General features: G+C 33.7%; 2 protein-coding genes across 2 annotated transcripts; one reads left to right on the top strand and one right to left on the bottom strand.

Moving 5' to 3' along the window:
* Positions 1-1,475: 1,475 nt before the first annotated feature.
* LOC132749392 (uncharacterized) lies at positions 1,476-10,063 on the bottom strand. Its single transcript, XM_060739122.1, has 7 exons — positions 9,849-10,063; positions 5,489-5,692; positions 4,250-4,681; positions 3,733-3,807; positions 2,904-2,983; positions 2,271-2,355; positions 1,476-1,745 (listed from the first exon to the last, which is right to left on the bottom strand). Exons 1-7 carry the CDS (start codon positions 9,916-9,918, stop codon positions 1,603-1,605), a joined length of 1,089 nt encoding a protein of 362 aa, XP_060595105.1. The 5' UTR covers positions 9,919-10,063; the 3' UTR covers positions 1,476-1,602.
* A 6,708-nt stretch (positions 10,064-16,771) lies between these two features.
* LOC132749384 (uncharacterized) lies at positions 16,772-21,195 on the top strand. Its single transcript, XM_060739114.1, has 5 exons — positions 16,772-16,928; positions 18,289-18,495; positions 19,234-19,375; positions 20,076-20,513; positions 21,099-21,195. Exons 1-5 carry the CDS (start codon positions 16,901-16,903, stop codon positions 21,184-21,186), a joined length of 903 nt encoding a protein of 300 aa, XP_060595097.1. The 5' UTR covers positions 16,772-16,900; the 3' UTR covers positions 21,187-21,195.
* The last annotated feature ends 983 nt before the right edge of the window (positions 21,196-22,178 follow it).

Here is a 22,178-nt window from a genome sequence, read left to right on the forward strand (position 1 = left end):
TACGGACCGACACGGTTTGATACGGAGCGACACGATTCAGGACGGACGCACTACGGATACACTACGGTCTGCTACGGTATAAGCACGGGTTGGTACGAATAAGTACGGTCTGATACGGAGAAGAACGTATTGATACGGAGAAGAACGAATTGCCACGGATCTATACGGACCTAATACATCCGTCCACAACCTCTTGTTTGCTCATTTTCAAAATGCCTCAAAAGAAAAGAACACGTAGAAAACGAATTGCATCGTTCAATGGATTCAGCCTAATCGCGTCCGAACCCCGAGACACATCAGGTCTAATTAAAGTGAATTTCTTGAAGGACGCTGGATCCTCAACAAGTTCGGCCATGAGAGCCTCATACTAAACATGAAGCGGTCTTCGTAAAAGCCAATCTCTAGTCCACCATCTCGTCTGTCTTCTCTTACCTGATTAGATATGGACTAGTAATCATTAATGAAAAATGTTGATCAATACTGCTTCTCTTTTAATTTTAAGATTTGCTGTTCATCTTACAATTACATTAATGATCGTGATGTTTATGTTTTTTAAAATATGTAAAAAGCTTGTTAATTAATCTTATTATCACTCAAGGGCCACTGTCCGAGGCTTATGAGACACTTCTTTTTATGTACATTTTTACTCCATTTTCACGATCCAATGTTTGTAAAATATGTAACATTAAATGTTATTCTATTTCTTATGAATTGTAGTACGATATTAATATAAATTTACTTCTATGCATGTCATCAAGCAGCTCGACCACTGCCTCCGCATTCTGAGCCATGTCAATATAAAGTTGCAGCCAGTAAATGGCAATTAATATTTATTAAATGTTCCTGCAAATATATATGTCTGTTTTTAACAAGAAGGTAGTATTTATACCCTTGAAAAAGTGCATGATACTTAATTCATCCGTACTAAACAGTGGTGGGCCGTACCATTCCGTACCGTTTCGTGTTGCAACGCAATAAACCGTATAAGACCGTGCTAATCCTTGCCTCTCCGTAGAACAACGTATTACGATCGTGGCTTTCCGTGACAATGCCGTATTAATCCGTATTAAAACCGTAGCTTATACGTAGGGTAACCGTACAAATACGTAGTTCTCCGTACCAAACCGTGGAAATCCTTGACAAGTTGGTGGACTACGAATCAGTACGGACTATTACGGTTTTCGTACGGACCAGTACGTATCAGTACGGATTAATACGGACTAGTAGGGATACGCTACGGTTGATTTTTCCGTAGCAAATTTTTGTGCATGTTCAAAAATTGTCAAGGATCGCTACGGATATACAAGGACTACTACGATTGATTACGGTTACAATACGGAGAGCTACTGACCAGTACGGGTAGCTACGGACGATGCCGGAATTAATCCGTGGCTCTTCCGTGGGCGTATTCCGTGAATATGTGACCGGGGTATAAAAGTTACATAGATGTTAAATTAAAAATGGGAACACGTGTGCTAAATTCAAACACATTTTTATTATTATTATTCAAGTTTCAATGACTTTAATTGTTCAAATTGCCATTATTATAAAGTATTCCATGTCAGATCTTTAGTTACTATTATTCTAATTACATTATATTTTCTAATTTCTGCACGAGCAAAATTGACAGTCACGTGGTCCTATGACGTAGCCATTTAGGCATTTGATACGGCATAATTCTTCATGTTGGATGCAGGGGTTTGGCAGGGTCACTTCAAAGTTTAACGGAATATCGTTCATTGGGTCTGAAATTAATTATTGATTATAACAAAAATTGTTTTTTAACATAAATTTTAAATAATAAAGCTACAATTATTTTGCATCATTATCACGATTATAAAGAATTACAAGAACAAAGAATCAAAGTTATTACATATAACCTTCTACAGATAAATAACTATATTTAGATTATACAAAAATATAATGTAAGCAATACTGACTTTTTTTCAAAAAGATTTAAGTTAGAAAATTGTTAAATATTATGATAATGATGATGATGATAACTAAAAAGAGGGCGATGATAGTGATTATGATGAACGCTGTTGTGATGATGATTAATGATTAATTATGGTAGTGGTTGTGATGATTGTAGATGCTGACGATGATGACAATTTTGATAAAACTAATGATGATAATGATGATGATGATGATGATGATGATAAAAAAATATGATGATGACAACGATAATTATGAAGATGATGATGATGATGATGATGATGATGATGATGATGATGATGATGATGATGATGAAAATTAAAATCTAGGTATACCATCAGATTGGTTTTGGCAGGAACAAAACAGACAGTCGTCTGGGTGACTTATAAATCCGTGATCACATTTCTGGTTACATATAACCTGACAAAAGATACAATTAAAAGCATATTAAAATATAAAATGTACTTATAAATAAACACCGGCACATAAAGATTAATGTTTGATGGCTTTCTATCACAGATATATCTATATTTAGCTCCATATTTGATGGAAAGAGAATTTCTTTAAAAAGAAACTTCGTCGATTGATAAGACAATGTTGATAAGATTTGTTTTGGGGTAATTTCCTGAGTGCTCTATTATAGCTAAAATCAACGAGTGACCTATCCGCCAAAGACCGGGAACAGGATTTTAAATAGTATATTCTACCGGAAGTCAAGGTGGAAACAAACAGCGAACGGCCGAAAACAATGTTTTCAAATTCCATTCACACATTTTAAAATTGGCATTCGCTCCACCCGTCTAACTTAAGTCATGAAAGTGGCGAAAGAGGTGTTTCATTATCCAAAATAGCAGCTGATAGTATTGAATTTAGACGGCATGGCTTGCTTAAGGACCGGTATCCGGTGATCGGTATTTCATTTATGCTGTCTGCTTTGAAAGTTACAGGGAAACAAATTTAATCATTACCTTAGCTAATATGCAAGCTTCAGATGTCGGTGAAAGATCTAGGTATTGTGGTATTGTTGTATTCACACTAAACTTTGAATCTTGAAGAGAATAAAAAATAACGCTGAAGACTTCAATGCTCATAATGTTGATAATGTTTAAACAAGGTCTTTCAAGCAAGGTTTAGTCCAAAACAATCTGAACATAAATGTCCGTTTTTTATATATATGGATTGGTTCGTGTTAGTAAAGTGAACATGTTATAATTCTTAAGTAAACTTAATATGTGCAAGATAAAACGTGAATGTTATTCAAAAACAAACAGTACACTCGCTCTTTTAAGACCACTTAAGACAGGGAAATCTCGCCATAAAGACCACCTTTAGAACTTCGGAGATATGGTGTGAATGTTGAGTTGGTCTTAATTCTAATTTAGTTTATTTGAAAATTCATATCTTTTTTTTCATATGTACATGTATATATAGCATTGCACACCATTACCATGGGTTAGAGAAACCGGTGCGGGGGATACAAGTTTCTATATATGAATGATCCTTGCTATATATAAAAGCATGATATACTATATCACTAAATAAATTTGACTTGTAAGCGCCCCTACCACTCCTTAAAGGTCAAATGTAACTGATGATGGTAGACATCAGGTATCCCTTCCGCACGAACCAGAGTAGAACCACCGAAGTTCTATAAGCTAGCTGGTTAGATACCTCACATAAGAGAATTCGAAGTTTCTGGCGGGACTCGAACTGACAACAGTAAACATATATGTATAAATTATGTATCTTCCATTTACATTTGTATTTTAAAACAATAATAAGGAGTAAACTATTTACTTTGTGGCGAGCTTGTTGTACGGAGTTCTTCCGGAATATTTCTAGCACATAGACAATATTGACAACCTCCTGGTCCTGTTGTATTTGGAAAAGAAAGTGGACATAAATCAGAGATACAGTGAAACCTCTGCATAGCGGCTCTCTGTAGATCAAACTTCTATTTCCAGCAACAGTATTATTTCTTAACAAAGTTAGACATTACAATAAATTAAACTCTAGACCAAAACCTCATAGCATCAATCAAACTCTCCGACTTACTCTTCTAAAAGATTTTGCTCTGCACAGTTTGTTTACTTGTGGCAACAGTAAATTCTATTTTTATACAGCAAATGTTAAAAGATTGAAGTGCAAAAATGATTTGATACAGATATGTTTTTTTATTTTAGGAAAGAATATTGATAGGCATTAATTAATTAATTAATTAATGACGTCAAAACTGATGTCATTTGATAAAATTGCGTAAAGGTTTGATAAACATAGGAATTTAAATAAAGAAATATGCGTTACACTATTTTACCTTTAACATAATTTCCATTACATGGCTTAGTACATCTCTTGTGGGAAGGAATGCACGGATCACTGAAGTCTGTATCTTTTGTTGTAGTAATTGGTATTGTTATTGTTGTTGTTCTAACTGTTGTAGGGTTTAATGTTGGTGCTAATGTTGTTTGTTTAACAGTCGTACGTGTAGCCTTTATAGCTGTTGTTGTTTGTTGTACCACAGGACGTGTGGACGTAATTGTTGATGCCATTGTACTTTTCACTACTTGAGGAAGCGTTGAAATCTGATTGACTGTCGTAGATCGACATCCGCAATATAAACAACCATTGGTTCCCTCTTGATATCCGTCGGCGCATTGCAGACGACAATGACGTACGGCCGGGTTACAGGGGTTACTAAGAAATACACCACCATTGACTGGAGAGTATTGCTGATGCGTATGTTGTACTTAAACAAGAAATAAATAATACAATAAATTATGCATTCATCTCTCTATATATCTCCATTTTTGTGGTCTTACTTAAATACTCTACTAGATAACTAAAGTTACTTTGACTTATTCATACCTTGACCACATAAGGCGAATCTTTAAGGACAACTGATCGAGCCGCCAATATATTTAGTGAGTTATCGAGCTATCAAATCAAAGTAAAGGCGATTTAGGTATGTGAATAAGGAAAGCAATTCTTTGAAATGGTCCTTACATAGGCACGCAAGGAATATTCCAGCCACACGTCCCTCCAACTCCCATTCAAAAACTTTAAAGAAACTGTCACAGTATCGGTAAGAAACACGTAGGAGGTGAACACAATGTTTGTACAAGCATCTATTGGGATACCTTATAAGACCAAAACCTTATTTCTCACTGGCAGTATTTACCAATTACGAATTGGATTGTTTAGAATAACTAAAGCAGCCATTTGTATTGTTCCTGCATGTGCAATGTTAAATAACTTGTTTATTATTCATGTACATCTAAATTATATTGGATATATGCAAAATGTGACTTAATGTTATATTATGGTTTTACTAGTACGGTGGTCAAATTCTTTTAATGCCCTTACTGAAATGTATCGTTAACTGCTTGAAATCATAATGGAGTAGCATGGAAATATTTGGTAGCACTCTCTAAACTGTCTAATATATACAAATAATTATGATAATGGTAGTGGACACTACAGCGTTCAATACGGACGTATATTGGATAGTCACGTGGTAATAAATGAGATGGAATAACTTTGTAAGATTGTGTACCTGTACTAAAGTTTGTTGGTGAAGCTGTTGAGCTATGCGGATTGGTGGTTATACATTGGCACAGAAAACAGCCACTTGGTGACCGCACATAGCCTTGTGGACACATGCGAGGACAAAACAGGTTACACATACTGTTAGTCAGATTCTGGGTAAACAAAAACCTCCGATATTTCATAGACGGTAGAGAATTGTGGTGTGTAGTGTCTGAAAGTAAAAAAATAAACCCATAAACTATATGTGCTGTCATTTTTTTATCTGTTCATTATAAATTTTAAAGCTGCATTTAATAAATTTTAGTCAAACAGAAACAGCATCATTTCGAGATTAAAGGGGATTTTTTATCGATTGGATTTCAGATCACAAAAATATGACTTTTCTAAGACAAAGCATAAATATCTTCAGCCTCGTTGCGATGAAACTCCGCCTCTTGGTCAAATATAGATTATCAAAAATTTAAACAAACATTTAGTATATGCTCAGTAGAGTAATTTAAATTCTATCTGCTTTTATTGGTTTAACCGCAGTTCAACAAGGAATTGTAACGGTAAAAAGATTGTTTTTACACCCGGTATGAATGGGAAAAAAACATTTTCGTGTTTCAGATAACATCTATAATTTTCTGAAAAATTAACAATAAGGCGATCCATTTGCTTGTGCACATGTCTGAACTATTTATAGACTTGATTAGCGTATATAGGTTCGTTTACGAACCATAGTGTTACCATGGGGTTTTTCTTTTAAATCATTATTTCTGAACAATTATTTATCAGGTTTACAACATTAGTGTTCAAAAAGATTAACTTAATTTTAGAATTTATAGGTTTTTTACCGACAACAAAATATTTTTATTCTTTTATTAAATGCAGCTTTAAGGATATCAAGAATAAAATTTAGAATTTGTCGATCAACCCTATAAAAACTGGTCAAACAGCGCGGATGATATCGTAATTTCGATTTTTTTGTCACCATTCTTTCGCGTTTTTGTCTTTGTACTTTCGCATTTTGGTTTTTGTACTTTTGCGTTTTCGTCTCATTTTCGCCTTCGTATTTTGTATTTTTGCATTTTTTGGTCTGCACTTTCGCATTTTTGCGTTTTCGTCTTCGTAATTTCGCGTATTCGTCTTCATACTTAAGCGTTTTCGTCTTTGTACTTTCGCATTTAAGTTTTCATACCTTCAAGTTTTCACCTGTGTACTTTCGCGTTTTTATCTTCGTTTCTTCGCACTTTTGCATTTTAGTTTTCATACTTTTGCGTATTCTTTTGCGTACTTCGTGATTTTGTGGTGTTTATTTATTTATTTATTTATTTATTTATTTATTTATTTATTTATTTATTTATTTATTTATTTATTTATTTATTCATTCATTCATTCATTTCAGTTACTTTATTTATATACGATGGTCCTTATACCGTATGTAAGAAATATATCGTTATATATTTGACAGAATTGGTTCAAAGGTCAACAATAGGAACGTATAATAATTCGTCTGCTTCAGAAAATTATCATAATATTATACCGCAGTTAAATACGAGAAAGATTATAATAAATGGGCCATATATTAAAATGGTAAACAAAGTTGAATTAAATATAGAACGAAATCTCGCCAAAATAGCTTAACCTGGGTGGTGTTGTTTATTTTTTTCATCAACATATTTGTTTCGAGCGGGAAAATGGAATTATAATTTGACAGTTACTTACATCGTCCTTCCTGTATATAAGCCCTTAAAGTGCATACACGTAGACATTGCACGTGCGTATAAACACGTGAGTTTGTTAAGGTAGATTTTTTTACACTTGATTTCTTGCGATTCCCGTAACAGAGCCTATAAACCTCATTGCTATTTTTTTTGTTATAAAACTCGTAGAATTTTAATGAATATCAATCCCGGTGACAAGTTTCGCACTTACATGTACATGTAATTTTTCTTTTGTGCAATTCTAATAACGTTTTTTTAGAATGTCCGATAAAGTAAATAAAAAATAACACTGAAAAAAATGCATAAATTTCTCAAATTTTGTCAGGCTTTGAATTGTGTACATGTATTTCAGTGTTTTCATACTCGCCACCGGGTGCTCATAAGGGCGAGTCCTCCAGAAGAGTATTAGTCATTTTAGATTTTTTAGATTTTTGGAGATTTGGAGTTCCCCCTTTTTCTAAAGCTTTTATTGCCTAATATGCTTATATAACCCGATTCGTGTTATATTGCAAAAAACATATATAACGAATTCATAAGAGAACACAATTTGATAATTTGAGGGGAGTAGGAATTCATGAACAGGAACCGTATCCATAAGTTATATAAAACGGCACGATTATCCAATGAAAAGCAACGTTACAAACGTGCAGTATTATGTACGGGTCAATCTCCACGCAGTGATCTCCCCTTAATTCTTCGACAATCATTTTTAAAGCGATTTAGTCTACTGGTGGCCTTCTATGTCAACAGTACAAAAGGATAAGGATAGCGATGACCTAGTGGTTAAAGTGTCTGTCTTTCAACCCAGGGATCATGGGTTCGAGCCCTAATAGGGTCACAACCATGTTTCTTCATATGACACCGGTACTGGTTGGTTCCAAGAATTTATTGCTGAATTTGTTTGCATTTCATTTCCTGCAAATTCTCCAGTTCGCTGTTTATTACCATAACGCGACTCGAATGACCGTTACGTTTTTTAAAAATCAACAATCGGAATACCCTCGGCTATTGTGGCCGACGAAAAGGCGCCCGAGAAGTTGCATTTACCCTTGCGCAATCCATAAAGGGCGTCGCGCTCGGCGCGGACGCCAGTAAAGACGTATAATAAATAAATATACATGATTATTGATTAGACACTGATTTAACCAAGAAGTTATTATTATAATTCGAAGGAAATATGTTCATCAATACATAATACATTGAAAAAAACAAGAATGAATATTTCAAAAAGTAGTTACTGAAAAGTATATTGGCTGATTTATGCCATGTCGTATGTTCGTGTGTTGTTTTTTTTTTGCCTGGTGCCCGAAGGCGCGAAAGTACGACAAAGTTGTCAAAGTGTCGTGTTTTCGCTTGGCGCCCGGAGCAAAAATACGATATGACACAAATCAGACATCATGGATCCGAAAGATGAGATTTACTTAAACAATTGCAGAATCATTTAAAAACAAAGCTTGCTAATTTATCAAGATTAACTTTATCTAAAGCAGACATCAACTGCTCATTTTGAAAACATTATGGTGTCTCGAGTAAATGTAAGGAATATACATGTATTTATTTTAGTACTGAATTTACAAATATCATGAAATTCGTCACCAAGCTCATTTTTACTACAAAATGTACAGAATTGTTTATTTCTTTCTAAGTCACAGAAAACACCAAACTCTACTGTAGAGAAAATTATGTACAAATCCGTATGCTGAATCTATATTATATGTTTCTATGTAAACAAGAAGGGTTCTGGGGTGTTTTTGTTGGTTTTGTTGTTGTTGTTTTTTTTGTGTTCGTTCGCGAAGAAATATTTGGTGTAGGATCATGTCAATGGAATGGTTACAGAAATGTTTTGAGCGTTTTTGTAGGAAAGAATAATTGATGTAAGAATAAAACGATGTAGGGGATTTTGACCGCTATCAAGGAAACTATATAAGGGGTTTTGACCGAGTTATGGAGAAAACGATGTAGGAGGTCTTGACCGCAATGAAGAAAACCATGTTAAAGGTTTGACCGCTATGAAGAAAACGATGTAAGTGGTTTTGACTGTATGAGGAAAACGATGTACATAGTGGGTTTTTGGCCGGTATGGTAAACCCGATGAAGGGGATTTTGACCGCGCTATAACAAAAAAATACCAATGAAGTTGGTTTTGACCGCTATAAAGAAAATAATGTAGGGTTTTGTCAAGCGGAAGAAAACAATGGAGGATGGCTTGGCTACTTTCGCCAATAAGATGAACAGGGGTTTCCATCCACTCTACAAAAACTCTATAAGAAGGTAAAGCTTCCTGTTACTTATAGTAATTGCCCTTTTCCGTCATTATAAGCCCTAAATCAGGTCATTTTAGGTTAATCAGAGTCTATACTGTTTGATTACAATGTTTAAATTTCTTTCCATAGTTCATAATGGTCAGATTTTAAAAAGTAAGCTTAGCAAGTCCATTTAAGAAATTGAGTATTTTAAAGGTTATGAAAAAATCGAAGCGAGAACCTTGATAATTATTTCTTTACATGAATTATTGTTTTTTCTTGTAAATACCCGAGCGAGTACCTTTAGAATTAGTTCTTTATATGATCTATTATTGTTGTGGTTTTTTTTTCAATTAAATATAGTAAAATACAGAGAAATTAAAATATCTAATCTTAAAGTTATTCAAAATCCACCAACCTAGTGACGAAGTGGTGTAAGGTATGGTTGCTATGGCAGCAATGAAAATCACGGTATACACTCTACACATTTTTTAAAAATGACAATTGCGTGAAGCACCAAATGGAAGTAATATTGCGATATCATTCCGCCGACTTTCATCCCGTCATGAAATTTGTTTCAAACGCATGTCTATAATTGTTTTATCATTCATATAAAGCCAGGTGTTGTAGTTTATTATCATAGAAAATTATTGAGCACAAAGGCTAAAATGTTACTGACGTCACTTGACGGACTACTTTTTTGGCATAAACTAAGCTGTGTTCGAATATATGTGCTGATTCCCAAATATTTAAAAATCGGGAGAGTTTAGTACTGAAATTATCTTCATTTCAACACCACTTGTATTGAAATATCATCAATTTTACTGAATATGTAAAACATCAGAAATAAAATTTAAAAAAAAAATATTTTCAACGGGACTACTTTCTGTTTAACGATAAGCACGGGTCGTTTGGTGTGTAAAAATCAACTGCACTAAATGACAGAATGTAAATTATTCCATTGATAGCGATTAAATTATGCCATGGCAATAGATATCAGCCCAAGATATTCTCACGGCCTTGTATTTATGAATGAATGCCGAACATCTGTCGTTTCTCAACTGTTACTTTCACACTGAATGTTAACTGACATACACAAATGAGCGAACGATCTCATTTTCTCATCTTAAGTGTAGTGTGGTGTGCTGCAGTGTGGAGTGGTGCGATGCAGCGTGGTGTAGTGCGATGAAGTGCAGTGCAGTGTTTTGCAGTGTAGTGTAGTGCAGTGCAATGCAGTGCTTGGTATGTATTGTAGTGTAGTGCGTGTGGTGTGGTGTGGTGTAGTGTGGTGCGGTGCAGTGCATTGTAGTGTAGTGTCTACAGTAGTGTGGTGTAGTGTAGTGTCTACTTTTAGTGTTGTGTAGAGTAGTGTTGTCTACTGTAGTGTCTACTGTAGTGTTGTTAAGTGTAGTGTAGCGTAGTGCCTACTGTAGTGGAGTGTACTGTAGTGTAATGCAGTGTACTGTAGTGTAGTGAACTGTAGTGTTGTGAACTGAAGTGTAGTGAACTGTAGTGTAGTGCAGTGCAGTGCAGTGTAGTGTAGTGTAGTGCAGTGCAGTGTAATGCAGTGCAATGTATTGCAGTGTAATGTAGTGCAATTCAGTGCAGTGCAGTGCTGCGATGAGGTGCAGTGCAGTCTGATGTTATGGGGTTCAGTGCTTTGCGGTATAATGTCATGCGATTCCGTGAGATACCGGTCGTCTGTCGCACACGTCGGTTGGTAACTAGCTAGTAGGTCACCTTTCTTGGAAAAAACAACAAAGCAAGCTTAAATTAGCACCATTTAAACAAGTGACATCAATAAATAAAAGAACTATCTCATTAGTTGTTTAATGATATTTGACATGTTTTATCATTAGTAATAGAGTTTTGACAGGTTATAAAGTCATATATAAATGGTTGTTTATATAGCCATAACTTTTAGGTTATGATACGTTTATATACGGTTATATAACATATCAAGAATCTTTAAAATAAATATGAGGAAGCCATTCAGCTAGCTTACGGAACGTCGGTGGTTCTACTTAAGTTCCCGTATGGGCACCCAGGTCTTCCCCCACCAGTAAAACTGGAAAATCGCTATATGACTGTACTGTGTTGGTGTGACGTCGTTTTAATGTGTAAAAATTAATTAGGACTTTGCATGTTTCAAAAACTTATGAGGAGAAATAAAATTCATACTTGTTCTTTGTATAAAAACTTAACCGAAACAAGAAGGTGTAAAGTTCAAATTAGGTTTTTTTATTTTATATTCAACCTTTTGAAGCTCCTCCTAATTAAGATTTTATTTCTCAACTCATAATTACACTTTTATTTCTCCTAATTAGAATTCTCGAACTTCTTTTTAAGTGTTGCAAAGGGTCAATTCTCCTAAATATGAGTAAAAAATCTGGAAACAAAATGATCCCTCGGAAGCATTAATCACAACAAAATAACATAAGAATGGCAGACTCGGTTTGGTTGAGTCTGTACATGAGGGATAATGAATAGGTGCAACATCCCTCACGCCCCTTAGCACCGGCTTGAGCGGCACTCAATTCTCAACATTTAATAGTGCTGGTATCAATGATCCCGAAGGAAAAAATATATCAACCCTGAAACATTTTCAACAGAAAGGTCCCCAAACTATGATACAAAGGGTTCTTATTGCAAGTGAACCGTAGATAATAGCCTAAGGGAATGCAGTGAAATGCACTTAACCCAAGGTGATGGGCCTTTAAGAAGGTTCATATTGCAAGGTTACCCACGCTGATAGTTTTAAGGAATGCAGTAAAGCTCATAATTATAACCTACGGTGATCGGCCTTGTAGAGCGTTCTCATTGCAAGTTGACCAATGGTGATAGCTTCAAGGAAAGCAGTCAAGCTCAAATAACCCACGGTGATAGGACATTTTAAGGGTCCTTATCGCAAGTGAACCCTTGAAGCCCCAGGGGGTGCAGTAAAAAAACTGGAACAAAAGGGTCCCTCGGGAAACATAAAAACAACAAAATTCTAAAAATTCGACTGGGTTTATTGATCTGTAAATGGGGAAATAAAAAGTGCAAATCCTCACCCCCCTGCACCCCGGGTTGATAGTATCAAATTTAAAACTTTAAAAATTTCTGGTATGAATGACCCGAAGGGCCCGAAAAAAATAACAAAACTAATAAGTACGGGGGAAATTTTTACAGTGACACAGCCCCTTACACCTCTGTTTTGAAGTATGAAAAATCGAAAACAAAAATTTTTTTATTTTAATGGTAGAAAAAAAATTGTAAAAAAGGGTTTTTTATTCTCTTTTTTATCCTAATTTTTCTTTTTTAAAACTCTTAATTAAAATGAAAAAGTCCCTTTTAAGGTTTTTAAACTTTTAAAATGTGAGTTAAAAAGTTGTTTTTAAAAAAACCCATTAAGATTGATTATTACCCCAGACGGTTCCGTACACGTGCCCCAAAAAAAACATCTTATAAGAAATTTTCAACCATGCGACCACTTACATGTATCGACAACATACTATAAGGAAAATGACCGTGCGACCACATACACACATCACAGGATTCCCCTGGAATTTTAAAAAGATCGTTTATAATTTCTTGGAAAATTTTGAGTTTCATTTTTTTTCTCTTTTTCTTTCTCTGTATATAACATAAATATTGTAATTTTGCAAAGCATGAACGTTTCAAAAACGTTTTAAATGCATTGATATTGGAGATATATTTCACACTTTGATGTCAAATATTTAGCTGGGGGCATTTTTGCAAAAGTATGCATTTACTATCTATATTCGACTTATTATTATTTATAAATACTTGAATACCTAAATGAATAATTTCTCAAAAAAAGTAGCGAAATACTAAATACTAAAGGCGTACATTAAAAGGCGTTACTCTATTTACAATTTAAGTACATTGTAGTCTAAGTTTATGCACAAACAATGACATTGTATGACGTTTCTTTTTAAATAAAAATATTTGTAAATCAGCAATATTTCTTTTCTTTAAAGATCCTGTATGTTTTGTGATTGATATTGTTTCTGTGTGTATACCACACGTGTGGACTGCAAGAAGAAAATAGATTAAACTTGAGCAGCCGACAATTTTGACACTGTCAAGACGAAAAATATTTGCAGGCTTATCTTAACCTGAAAATCATTCTGGGAATATCAAGAGAGAGGTTTCTAAAGTTAGTCAGCCATAAGTAAAGAACCTGGGCCAGTTGGCACGGATGTGCAGCCTGGCATACATGTATGCTGGTAAAATCAGTTCGGTTCCAGTGGTGTTAGGTAGGACTACCGATCATCTGTAAGGATAATGCCTTGTTGGTGTACATGTATACAGTGAGTGATAAATATCATATCTTACTTCCAGTATCCGGTTTTCATCAAAGAGAATAAAATCATAAAAACGCTTTAATTTGATCTAAGCTTTGGTGGAAAAATAATCTTCTATAGGCAAGATTTTAAAGTTTGATTTGATGTTAAGATAATGTCATAAATTATATACATGTATTATGCTTAAATCATCGATGTGTCATGAAACAAAAGAATATAATATATCGCCCCCGTCAAAATTCATCGCCAGGAAATTTTACTATACGTTACCCTTAGGCGCCATGTTTTGTTTATGATTTTATATTTTACCAGCTACTCAGTATATATATGATGTAATGTTTTCTGAATTGTTTTAAAACGTTATGTGATTCAAACACGTTACATCAAACGTCTATGTTCAGTTGTAACGTTGTAACGTTGTAAACGTGGGACGACGTTTTTTACGTAACGCATGTGTGTAGCTTTAGTTCATACATTTAGATGTGTATTGCTTTTTTGCGGATTTACTTGCAATAAAAATGGTAAGTTTTTACATTTTTAAGAATAAATCTTCGTTTCGTTTAGGTTTCATTTATAAAAAAATATGATAAAAGCGTATACTAGTAGTACATTTTGAATGATCACATCTGCCTCAGACACTTATATACTTTTTTCCTTCTTTTTAAAAGACACGCATGGGTTTTATAACGTTTATTGTTAGTTTTAGAGCATGTTGAATTAAGCCAATGTAATTGGCCAATGAGTATCGTTTTGGAAGTTAGAACATGACTTCAAATGTTAAAAGCCTTTGATAAATGGAAATAAAAACATGTTCGAAGCATAATGGGCCTTTAAACAGGCCCTTGCTTGAGAGTTTGCCACTCACGGGTACATTTAAAGAACATTCAGGGTCGTTTTTTATTTTAAATCATATCAATTAATGCAATAAACGTGTTATTAAATGTTTCATATTCTCTAAATTTCAAAGAATGAAATACGCCGCGTTAAATATGGATCGTTAAAGCAGCATGCCCCCAGAATAATGCTAATGTTCATGAACAATTAGTAAAAGTATTAAAAAAATATTGTAAAGCTAACAAAGACAGTAATTTAAAACATTGCAAACGGCAATTACAATCTACATAAATATAACAAAAAGAGGTCATAATTTGCAAAACATAAACCTTACTGCGTTAGTCACGCAATAGAAATATGATAATAAATACTGCAATTAATATAAGTCAATAATCGCACATTCTATGTTAATTATTACTTGAATCTTGAATCCTTTTCCTTTTCTTCAAATCATAACACTTTTTTTTCTCAAGTTTGATTTTCCTGAAATATTTTGGCTCCATCTTGAGGCATGACGCTTTAATGTTGTTTTTATGTACGTATACTTTCCGAAGTGTGTATATTATTAACAAAAAAGGAAGTGTACAGACAAAATGCAAACTTATCATTTTAATACAAATTTTGATCTACATCCTTTTTTTTTTCAACACAACCGACGAGACTGCCTTTTCTGTGGTTTCTAAAAACTTCCTTTGATGTTATAAATGATTCGACAAGCGAAATGTTGTATAAACTCCCGAAGTACATTTGTTAATTTTATGGGGTTATAATAATAATAATAATAATAATAATAATAATAATAATAATAATAATAATAACAATAATAATAATAATAATAATAATAATAATAATAATAACAATAATAATAAAAATAATAATAATAATAAAAATAATAATAATAATAACAATAATAATAACAATAATAATAATAATAATAATAATAATAATAATAATAATAATAATAATAAAAATAATAATAAGTATCATCATCATCATTATCATCATCATCATCATCATCATCATCATCAACTAAATTATTATAATTATCATTATTATTATTATCGTCGTCATCATCATCATCATCATCATTATCATCACCACCATCATCATCATTTTCATCATTATCATCATCTAAATTATAATTATTATTATTATTATTATTATCGTCATCATCATTATCATCATGAATATTATTGAATCATAACTTATTATAAAATATTGCCTAAGAATGATGAATAGTTTTGTCCAGCATGAATGATGGACATGTCCATTTAAGAAAATAAGCATGGTTAAGTTGTTTTTTGTTTCTTGTTTTTTTTTTCTTTCTTTAATATCTTATCAATAAAAGCAAATGATAAGATACAGAAATCGTAAGATTTTAAAGTTATAGGTTGATCGTTAGCCTTACTATGTCTGCAAACATTGTTTTTGACGTTTGAATTGATTTTTAATGAGCGATGTAATATAGTTTAGGGCAAAAAAGCATAAATCATTTATTTCTGATCTCCCGACGGTTTTGATGTTCAATTGATATCAATTTTATATAAGATTTACTTTTGAAACATTTGTTTTTACATCATTTATAGCAGTAAAAATGATGTGCATAATGTAATTAATTATTCATTTGCCCACAGACAAATGGATAGTTTAAAGGTATTGTATCATTAGTAAGTAATACTAACTATTCTTAAAGTTTGAATGATCGCAAATTTGCATATTTATCCAGTGAGTCGATAGGTATGTAATATGAGTTAATAAGCGTTCATGGATATGTAAAGGTATACTTATGTAAAAAATGTTATTTCGTATGTGAAAGTATGCTGTTTATTTTCTGCAAGTGGAAAATAAAAACAACTTGTGATAAAATGTGTTTCTTACCTAAGGATTTCGGACAATAACTATTTTTAATTTATTTATTTATTCAATTGTTTATTTGTTTGTTCATTCATTCATTCGTTCGTTCGTTCGTTCGATCGTTCGTTCGTTCGTTCGATCGCTCGTTCATTCATTCATTCATTCATTCATTCATTCATTCATTCATTCATTCATTCATTCATTCTTTTATTTATTTATTTATTTATTTATTTATTTATTTATTTATTTATTTATTTATTTATTTATTTATTTATTTATTTATTTATTTATTTATCTATTTTATTATCTGTTGTTGTTTTTTCATTCTTCAGAATAAATGATGTTCCTTTGAAAATAAGTGAAAATTTATGGGAACGTGAGAGAAAAGGTACCACAAGTGAAGGCATACAGCAAGTGACAAAAGAAATTGCAACCCAAACATTCTTATTTTTTGTACCAAGACGCATTTAAAATGGTGGCTTTAGCAAAAAGCATAACAGGTAAGAATATAATAATATATTGATATTGTTTTCACGTTAAAGGGACTTGACTGATGTATTTTGACATGAATGGGACTAGAAATTATTGTTCGAGATTCATGTTCCATTTAATTTAGGTTCATCAAAAAACTGGCCTGTATTTTATTAGATCATTCGCTCACTTTTCTTCCCGGACAATTATTCTAATTGTACAAAAGGTGAAAAGCGTTGCAACGTTTTTCACTGAAATCGGGATAAGACAGGAAAAAAATACGATTCTCAATTTATTTTTGGGTATAATTTTTATTAATTGTTGAATACTACTCTGTTTTAAATGCACCAGATTATCTATGTTAGAAATTCAAATTTTATGTCTTTAGGAATTTGGACCTCAGTAGAGTTCCTTTAAAGAATTATTCGCTTAATTAGGGACGGCGGAATGGTACTCCGAAAGTGTCGGTCAGGTTGCAAATATTTCTCACATCTTTTGTAACATTGTACTTCTTATATTATTTACATTTTTATGCTCCCCGAAAAATTTCGCGGGAGCAGATAGTCTCCGGGTTGTCCGTCCGTCCGTCAGTCCTTCCGTACGTACGTCCCGAATTCGTGTCCGGCCCATAACTTCATTATAGTCGGATTTTACAACTATTTCACAGAAATGATAATCATATTGAAACGACGTGTCGAGCGCAACATTTGGGTCGCTACCTTGAAGGTCAAGGTTACAGCATGACCTTGCATCAAAATCGTGTCCGGTCCATAGCTTTGTTATTTGAAGTCGGATTTTACAACTATTTTACAGAAATGATCACTATACTGAGACGATGTGTCGAGCGTAACATTTGGGTCGCTACCTTGAAGGTCAATGTCAGAACATGACGACATATCGCGCATGGTTCTTTTTACACTTTGAACTTTGTCTGTGACATAAATCTGACACTACAAAAGGTATACCTTCCTATGTCCAAAACCTATTCGGGGAGCATCACCCGGTTCAACCGGCTCTTGTTCGTGGCTGATTTTGGCCATGTCGTATTTTGCCCAGATGAGAACACGAAAATACCTTATGCTGACGACTTTGTCGAACTATCGCTCCGCAGGGCGCAGGGTGAAAACACACAAATACGACAAAGTTGTTTCGCCTTTAGATAAGAGGAGCGAAAACACGACAAAGTCGTCAGCATGACGTATTTTCGTGTTTTCACCTGGCGCACCGCGGAGCGAAATTACGACTTGGCAAAATTTTAATTAGTTGTACCTAGTCAATTTAGTTATTTGTTTACTTATTTAGTTATTATAAAAGTTTAACCTGTATCAGAATTTCTTACTACATTAGTTGTATTTCTTTAATATGTAATTTTTTTATTGTCCATTTTAGAATGCCCGGATATAGAGAGTATCTGGCACGTGGAGGGTTCAAACACCAGCGTTAGTGTTACGACTGATAAATTTCTGCTGAGTCACAGTGACGTCGGACCTTATATTCACATCATTTGTCCGGAAGGTTCGCACGTGGTTGGACCAAGTATGATCACGTGTCTAGAGGGCGGAGTCTGGGATGATATGACAGAACCATCATGTTCTAGTAAGATTTGCTTTATATCAAATTGATAATTCATCATTTGAGCCGCGTCACGACAAAACCAACATACTGGGTTTACGACCAGCATGGATCCAGACCAGCCTGCGCATCCGCGCAGTCTGATCAGGATCCACGCTGTTCGCTTACCAACTCTATCACAAGTGGAGAAACTGACAGCGAACAGCATGGATCCTGATCAGACTGGGCTGATGCGCAGGCTAGTCTGGATCCATGCTGGTCGCAAACGCACTATGTTGGTTTTGTCATGACGCGGCTCATTTTAATTTAATGTAATAAATTACCGAAGTCCCTATTTAATCTGTCCATTTTGTCCTTTATATTTATGCTTTATCTATAAATAAAAAAAGCGGATGATATGACAAACTTTGAAATATTACACCTTCCAAAATAGATATGACATACGGAAAATGTCGAAGTTTGCCGACTTTACACGATCTGATTATGGATTAAGGAGTATTTCTCTGATAAAATCGACGAATTTGTCCGAATAAACATGTTTATATATCAATACTTTACAATGTATATAAAATAGTAGAATATCACCATGCGGCTTTAAAACCCAATTCGTTATGAAAGATTAAGTAATTCTATCGCCTTGTTTATTTTATTTATTTATTTGTTCGTTCGTTCGTTCATTCATGCATTTATTCATTCATTCATTTATTTATTCATTTATTTATTCATTTATTTATCTATTTATTTATTTATTATCATATCTAGCTTCGAGTCTTTACGGTATTGCTCAGTCTGATGTTGTGCTGATAGGCGTTCTGGCTGGGTGCGGAGCTATTATTATCCTCGCACTAACTATCATACTGGCGCACCTGCTGTGCTTTAAGAAGAAGGATATACAAGATACAAGGTAAATGGGGCTATTTCAAACCATTTTGCTGCGAGAACCTTAAATATAAAATTACAGATATATGCAAAATATACGTATACAGGACTATGTTAAGCAACCTTCAAACCAGAAATTATATTTTTTAGAAATATCAGAAATAACAGTAAATCATATATATCATTTTGTATTCCATTAATTAGCAAACTCGTCATTTTGGCAAAGGGTTAATTACAATTACACACTGTAGCGATGGCTTAGAAACATTTCTCTCATTTTCGGATAACTCGAATACATTGTTACCTCGAACATTTAACTTATTCTCACGTGACAACGAGGGAAACACTCATTTCATTTTCCCATGCATGAAATCTCGGACATGCGGTTACTTAAAACGTATTATGTCCAGTTTTACTTGCAAAGAATATATTACAGTATCCTTAAATAGATGTAAGAAGGGAGACCACTCACTTTTCTCTCTTAACCTCTCGTGCAGCATTCTTTAATCATACAATATAGCTATATAGCTATTATCAAGTTTTGGCGCTTTATGTAAATCATGCGAAACAAGTACCGCATCTTGTGTCAAAGATTTCCTTCACCAGAAGATGATTATTGGGTCTAGTATTTATATTTCAATTTCATTTGTGTGGTGTTTTTTTTTGTTTTGTTTTTTCAGTAAAGTTAGTTAAGTGCTTAAATAACAAATTGTTTCCGTTTCTAGGTCAACAGACAGACTCGACAGAAATTCGGACAGTCCACAATCATCGTCTATGTACTTGGACGACAAACATTTCCACACCATATCTACTCCATTAAGTGCTACACTAAACGGGCGCCCCCTGACACATGTTTCCCGTGGCAACCCTAACTACGGACATCACGGGACACAAAATTATGACACTAGATCTTTGTCAAGCTCGATTATAATGTCCTATAATTCGGGCGATCATGAATATTCATTGCCAAGATACTACTTACAACATCCGGGGCATTTAGAAAATCAGTCTAATTTCAACGATCACGTGTACACTGACCCGACATTGCCCGCGCATGCGCAGCAGATGACGGCTACACCGATTGAAGATGACAACGTGTTTATAAATGAGGCCTTTGCAGAAGAATTCCCATCAAGAGATTACAGAGCAAATTGGGAAAACAGGTAAGATAATAAAATGATAAAATGTGCTTGCAAAAAAATAATTATCTACCGTATATTCCTTGTTTGGCTCGACGTGTGCTACAATTCATGCCCGTTACACAAGGAGGTGGGATCTGGACTAGGGGGCTCACAAACCCCTACCCTGATAATTCTAACAGTAATAGTGATAAAATGTTTTTAAAATAATTTTCTGCAAAAAAATAGGAACTTGTGGCCTGAAAATGCACAAGAAGCCGCCATTAAATATGTGAATTCCACTTTAATATGGGTGAGGTCCAAGACCGCAATCCCGTGGGATTAAGCAAATCTATTTATTTAAAATTGAAGAATATTTTTCGGTCAAATACTTATATTCTAATATTTCGTCATCTACAATTATGTATATACAAATATATCTAAAATAGGGATTGTTACATCAATTTCGTTCAGTATACAGACGGAGTATCCGTACAAAATCTACGGAAACCTTTTTTTTTTTTACTTTCAAAACCAGAAAAGTTCCTATGAATATAATCTTTAAAACTAATGTAAATAATATAAATGGCATAATTTAATTTATATTTATTTTCTTTTTCTTCATTTCAGTATTAATGCGCAACAGGCAAGATCAAATACCGCACTTTCCTTACCACCTCCACCAGTATTTGTGTACGACAACCGGACTACTTTTTGAGTATGCGCATGCGCAAACAAAAGTAGGTCAAATTCAAAGTCAGTGAGACGATGTGGACTGTAAATTTTGCTTTTGGAATATGCGTCATCACTTGCAGATTAATAACTAAGATTTTGAAATTCGGTTTATGATTTGGCTCGAATGACCCAAAAGACCCAAATCTAGGACTGTTCAAAGATAAGTGATTGTGACTAGTTTTTGGCGTAAATGAATTTACTCCAAATGTCTTCAATGCTTGGACACAAGAGAGTAACAAGTTGCAATCTTTACTTGCTGTTCATAATTTACATGTATGAATATGACTACTACCTGAAGCATGTTTTATATCCATGCATCCTACCGGATAAACGGTATACTAGTATTTATTGTCTTCTTCCAGGAACATTGCTTATTTCTGTGTCTTACACATGATGGGAAATGTCTTATTTCTGTGTTTTAAACATTTTTTGAACATTTTTTGTGTGTGTTTTCTTAGTTCCTTTCGTTAATGTGTTGTTTCCGTGCAAACTACATGTAAATGTGTCTCATATACATGCATACCACATTTAAATGACAACAACTACACATAAGTGTGGCATAATTCAATGCAAACTACATGAAAAAGCAGATTAATTCATACAAATTACATGTTCATGAGACTTGTTTCATGCAAAGTACACGTAATTACAGATTCATTCATGCAAAAGTAATGTAAATGAGGCTTGTTTTATGCAAATTACATGTAAATAAAGATTAAATCTTGCAAAGCACATGTAAATGGGGCTTGTTTCGTGCAAATTACATGTAAATGTAGCTTATTTACATACAAACTACATTTAAATGTGGCTTCTGCTACATTAACATAAAGCCTTTTTAAATTCGTGTGTCTATTGTCTGTAAAATGCATAATAGTATTTATTATATTTCTATGCTTGTTCATAAGAATGTATTGTGCCTTTTGTCTAAATCAGATTGCTCTTATCCAGAGGCCTCCTATCCAGTCATTTATTTGT

This window comes from Ruditapes philippinarum, unplaced genomic scaffold (assembly GCF_026571515.1).
Source record: "Ruditapes philippinarum isolate M1 unplaced genomic scaffold, ASM2657151v2 ctg1957_1_1_1_1, whole genome shotgun sequence".
Lineage (NCBI taxonomy): Eukaryota > Metazoa > Mollusca > Bivalvia > Venerida > Veneridae > Ruditapes > Ruditapes philippinarum.

Excerpts from the sequence above, each read along its gene's own strand:
- LOC132749392 (XM_060739122.1), bottom strand. The coding sequence starts at position 9,918 with ATGTGTAGAGTGTATACCGTGATTTTCATTGCTGCCATAGCAACCATA. Across the intron at positions 5,693-9,848 it reads TTACACCACTTCGTCACTAG|ACACTACACACCACAATTCT; the intron begins GTTGGTGGATTT and ends TTTTACTTTCAG. Across the intron at positions 3,808-4,249 it reads TAATGGAAATTATGTTAAAG|GACCAGGAGGTTGTCAATAT; the intron begins GTAAAATAGTGT and ends CAAATACAACAG.
- LOC132749384 (XM_060739114.1), top strand. The coding sequence starts at position 16,901 with ATGGTGGCTTTAGCAAAAAGCATAACAG. Across the intron at positions 16,929-18,288 it reads TTTAGCAAAAAGCATAACAG|AATGCCCGGATATAGAGAGT; the intron begins GTAAGAATATAA and ends TGTCCATTTTAG. Across the intron at positions 19,376-20,075 it reads AAGGATATACAAGATACAAG|GTCAACAGACAGACTCGACA; the intron begins GTAAATGGGGCT and ends TTCCGTTTCTAG.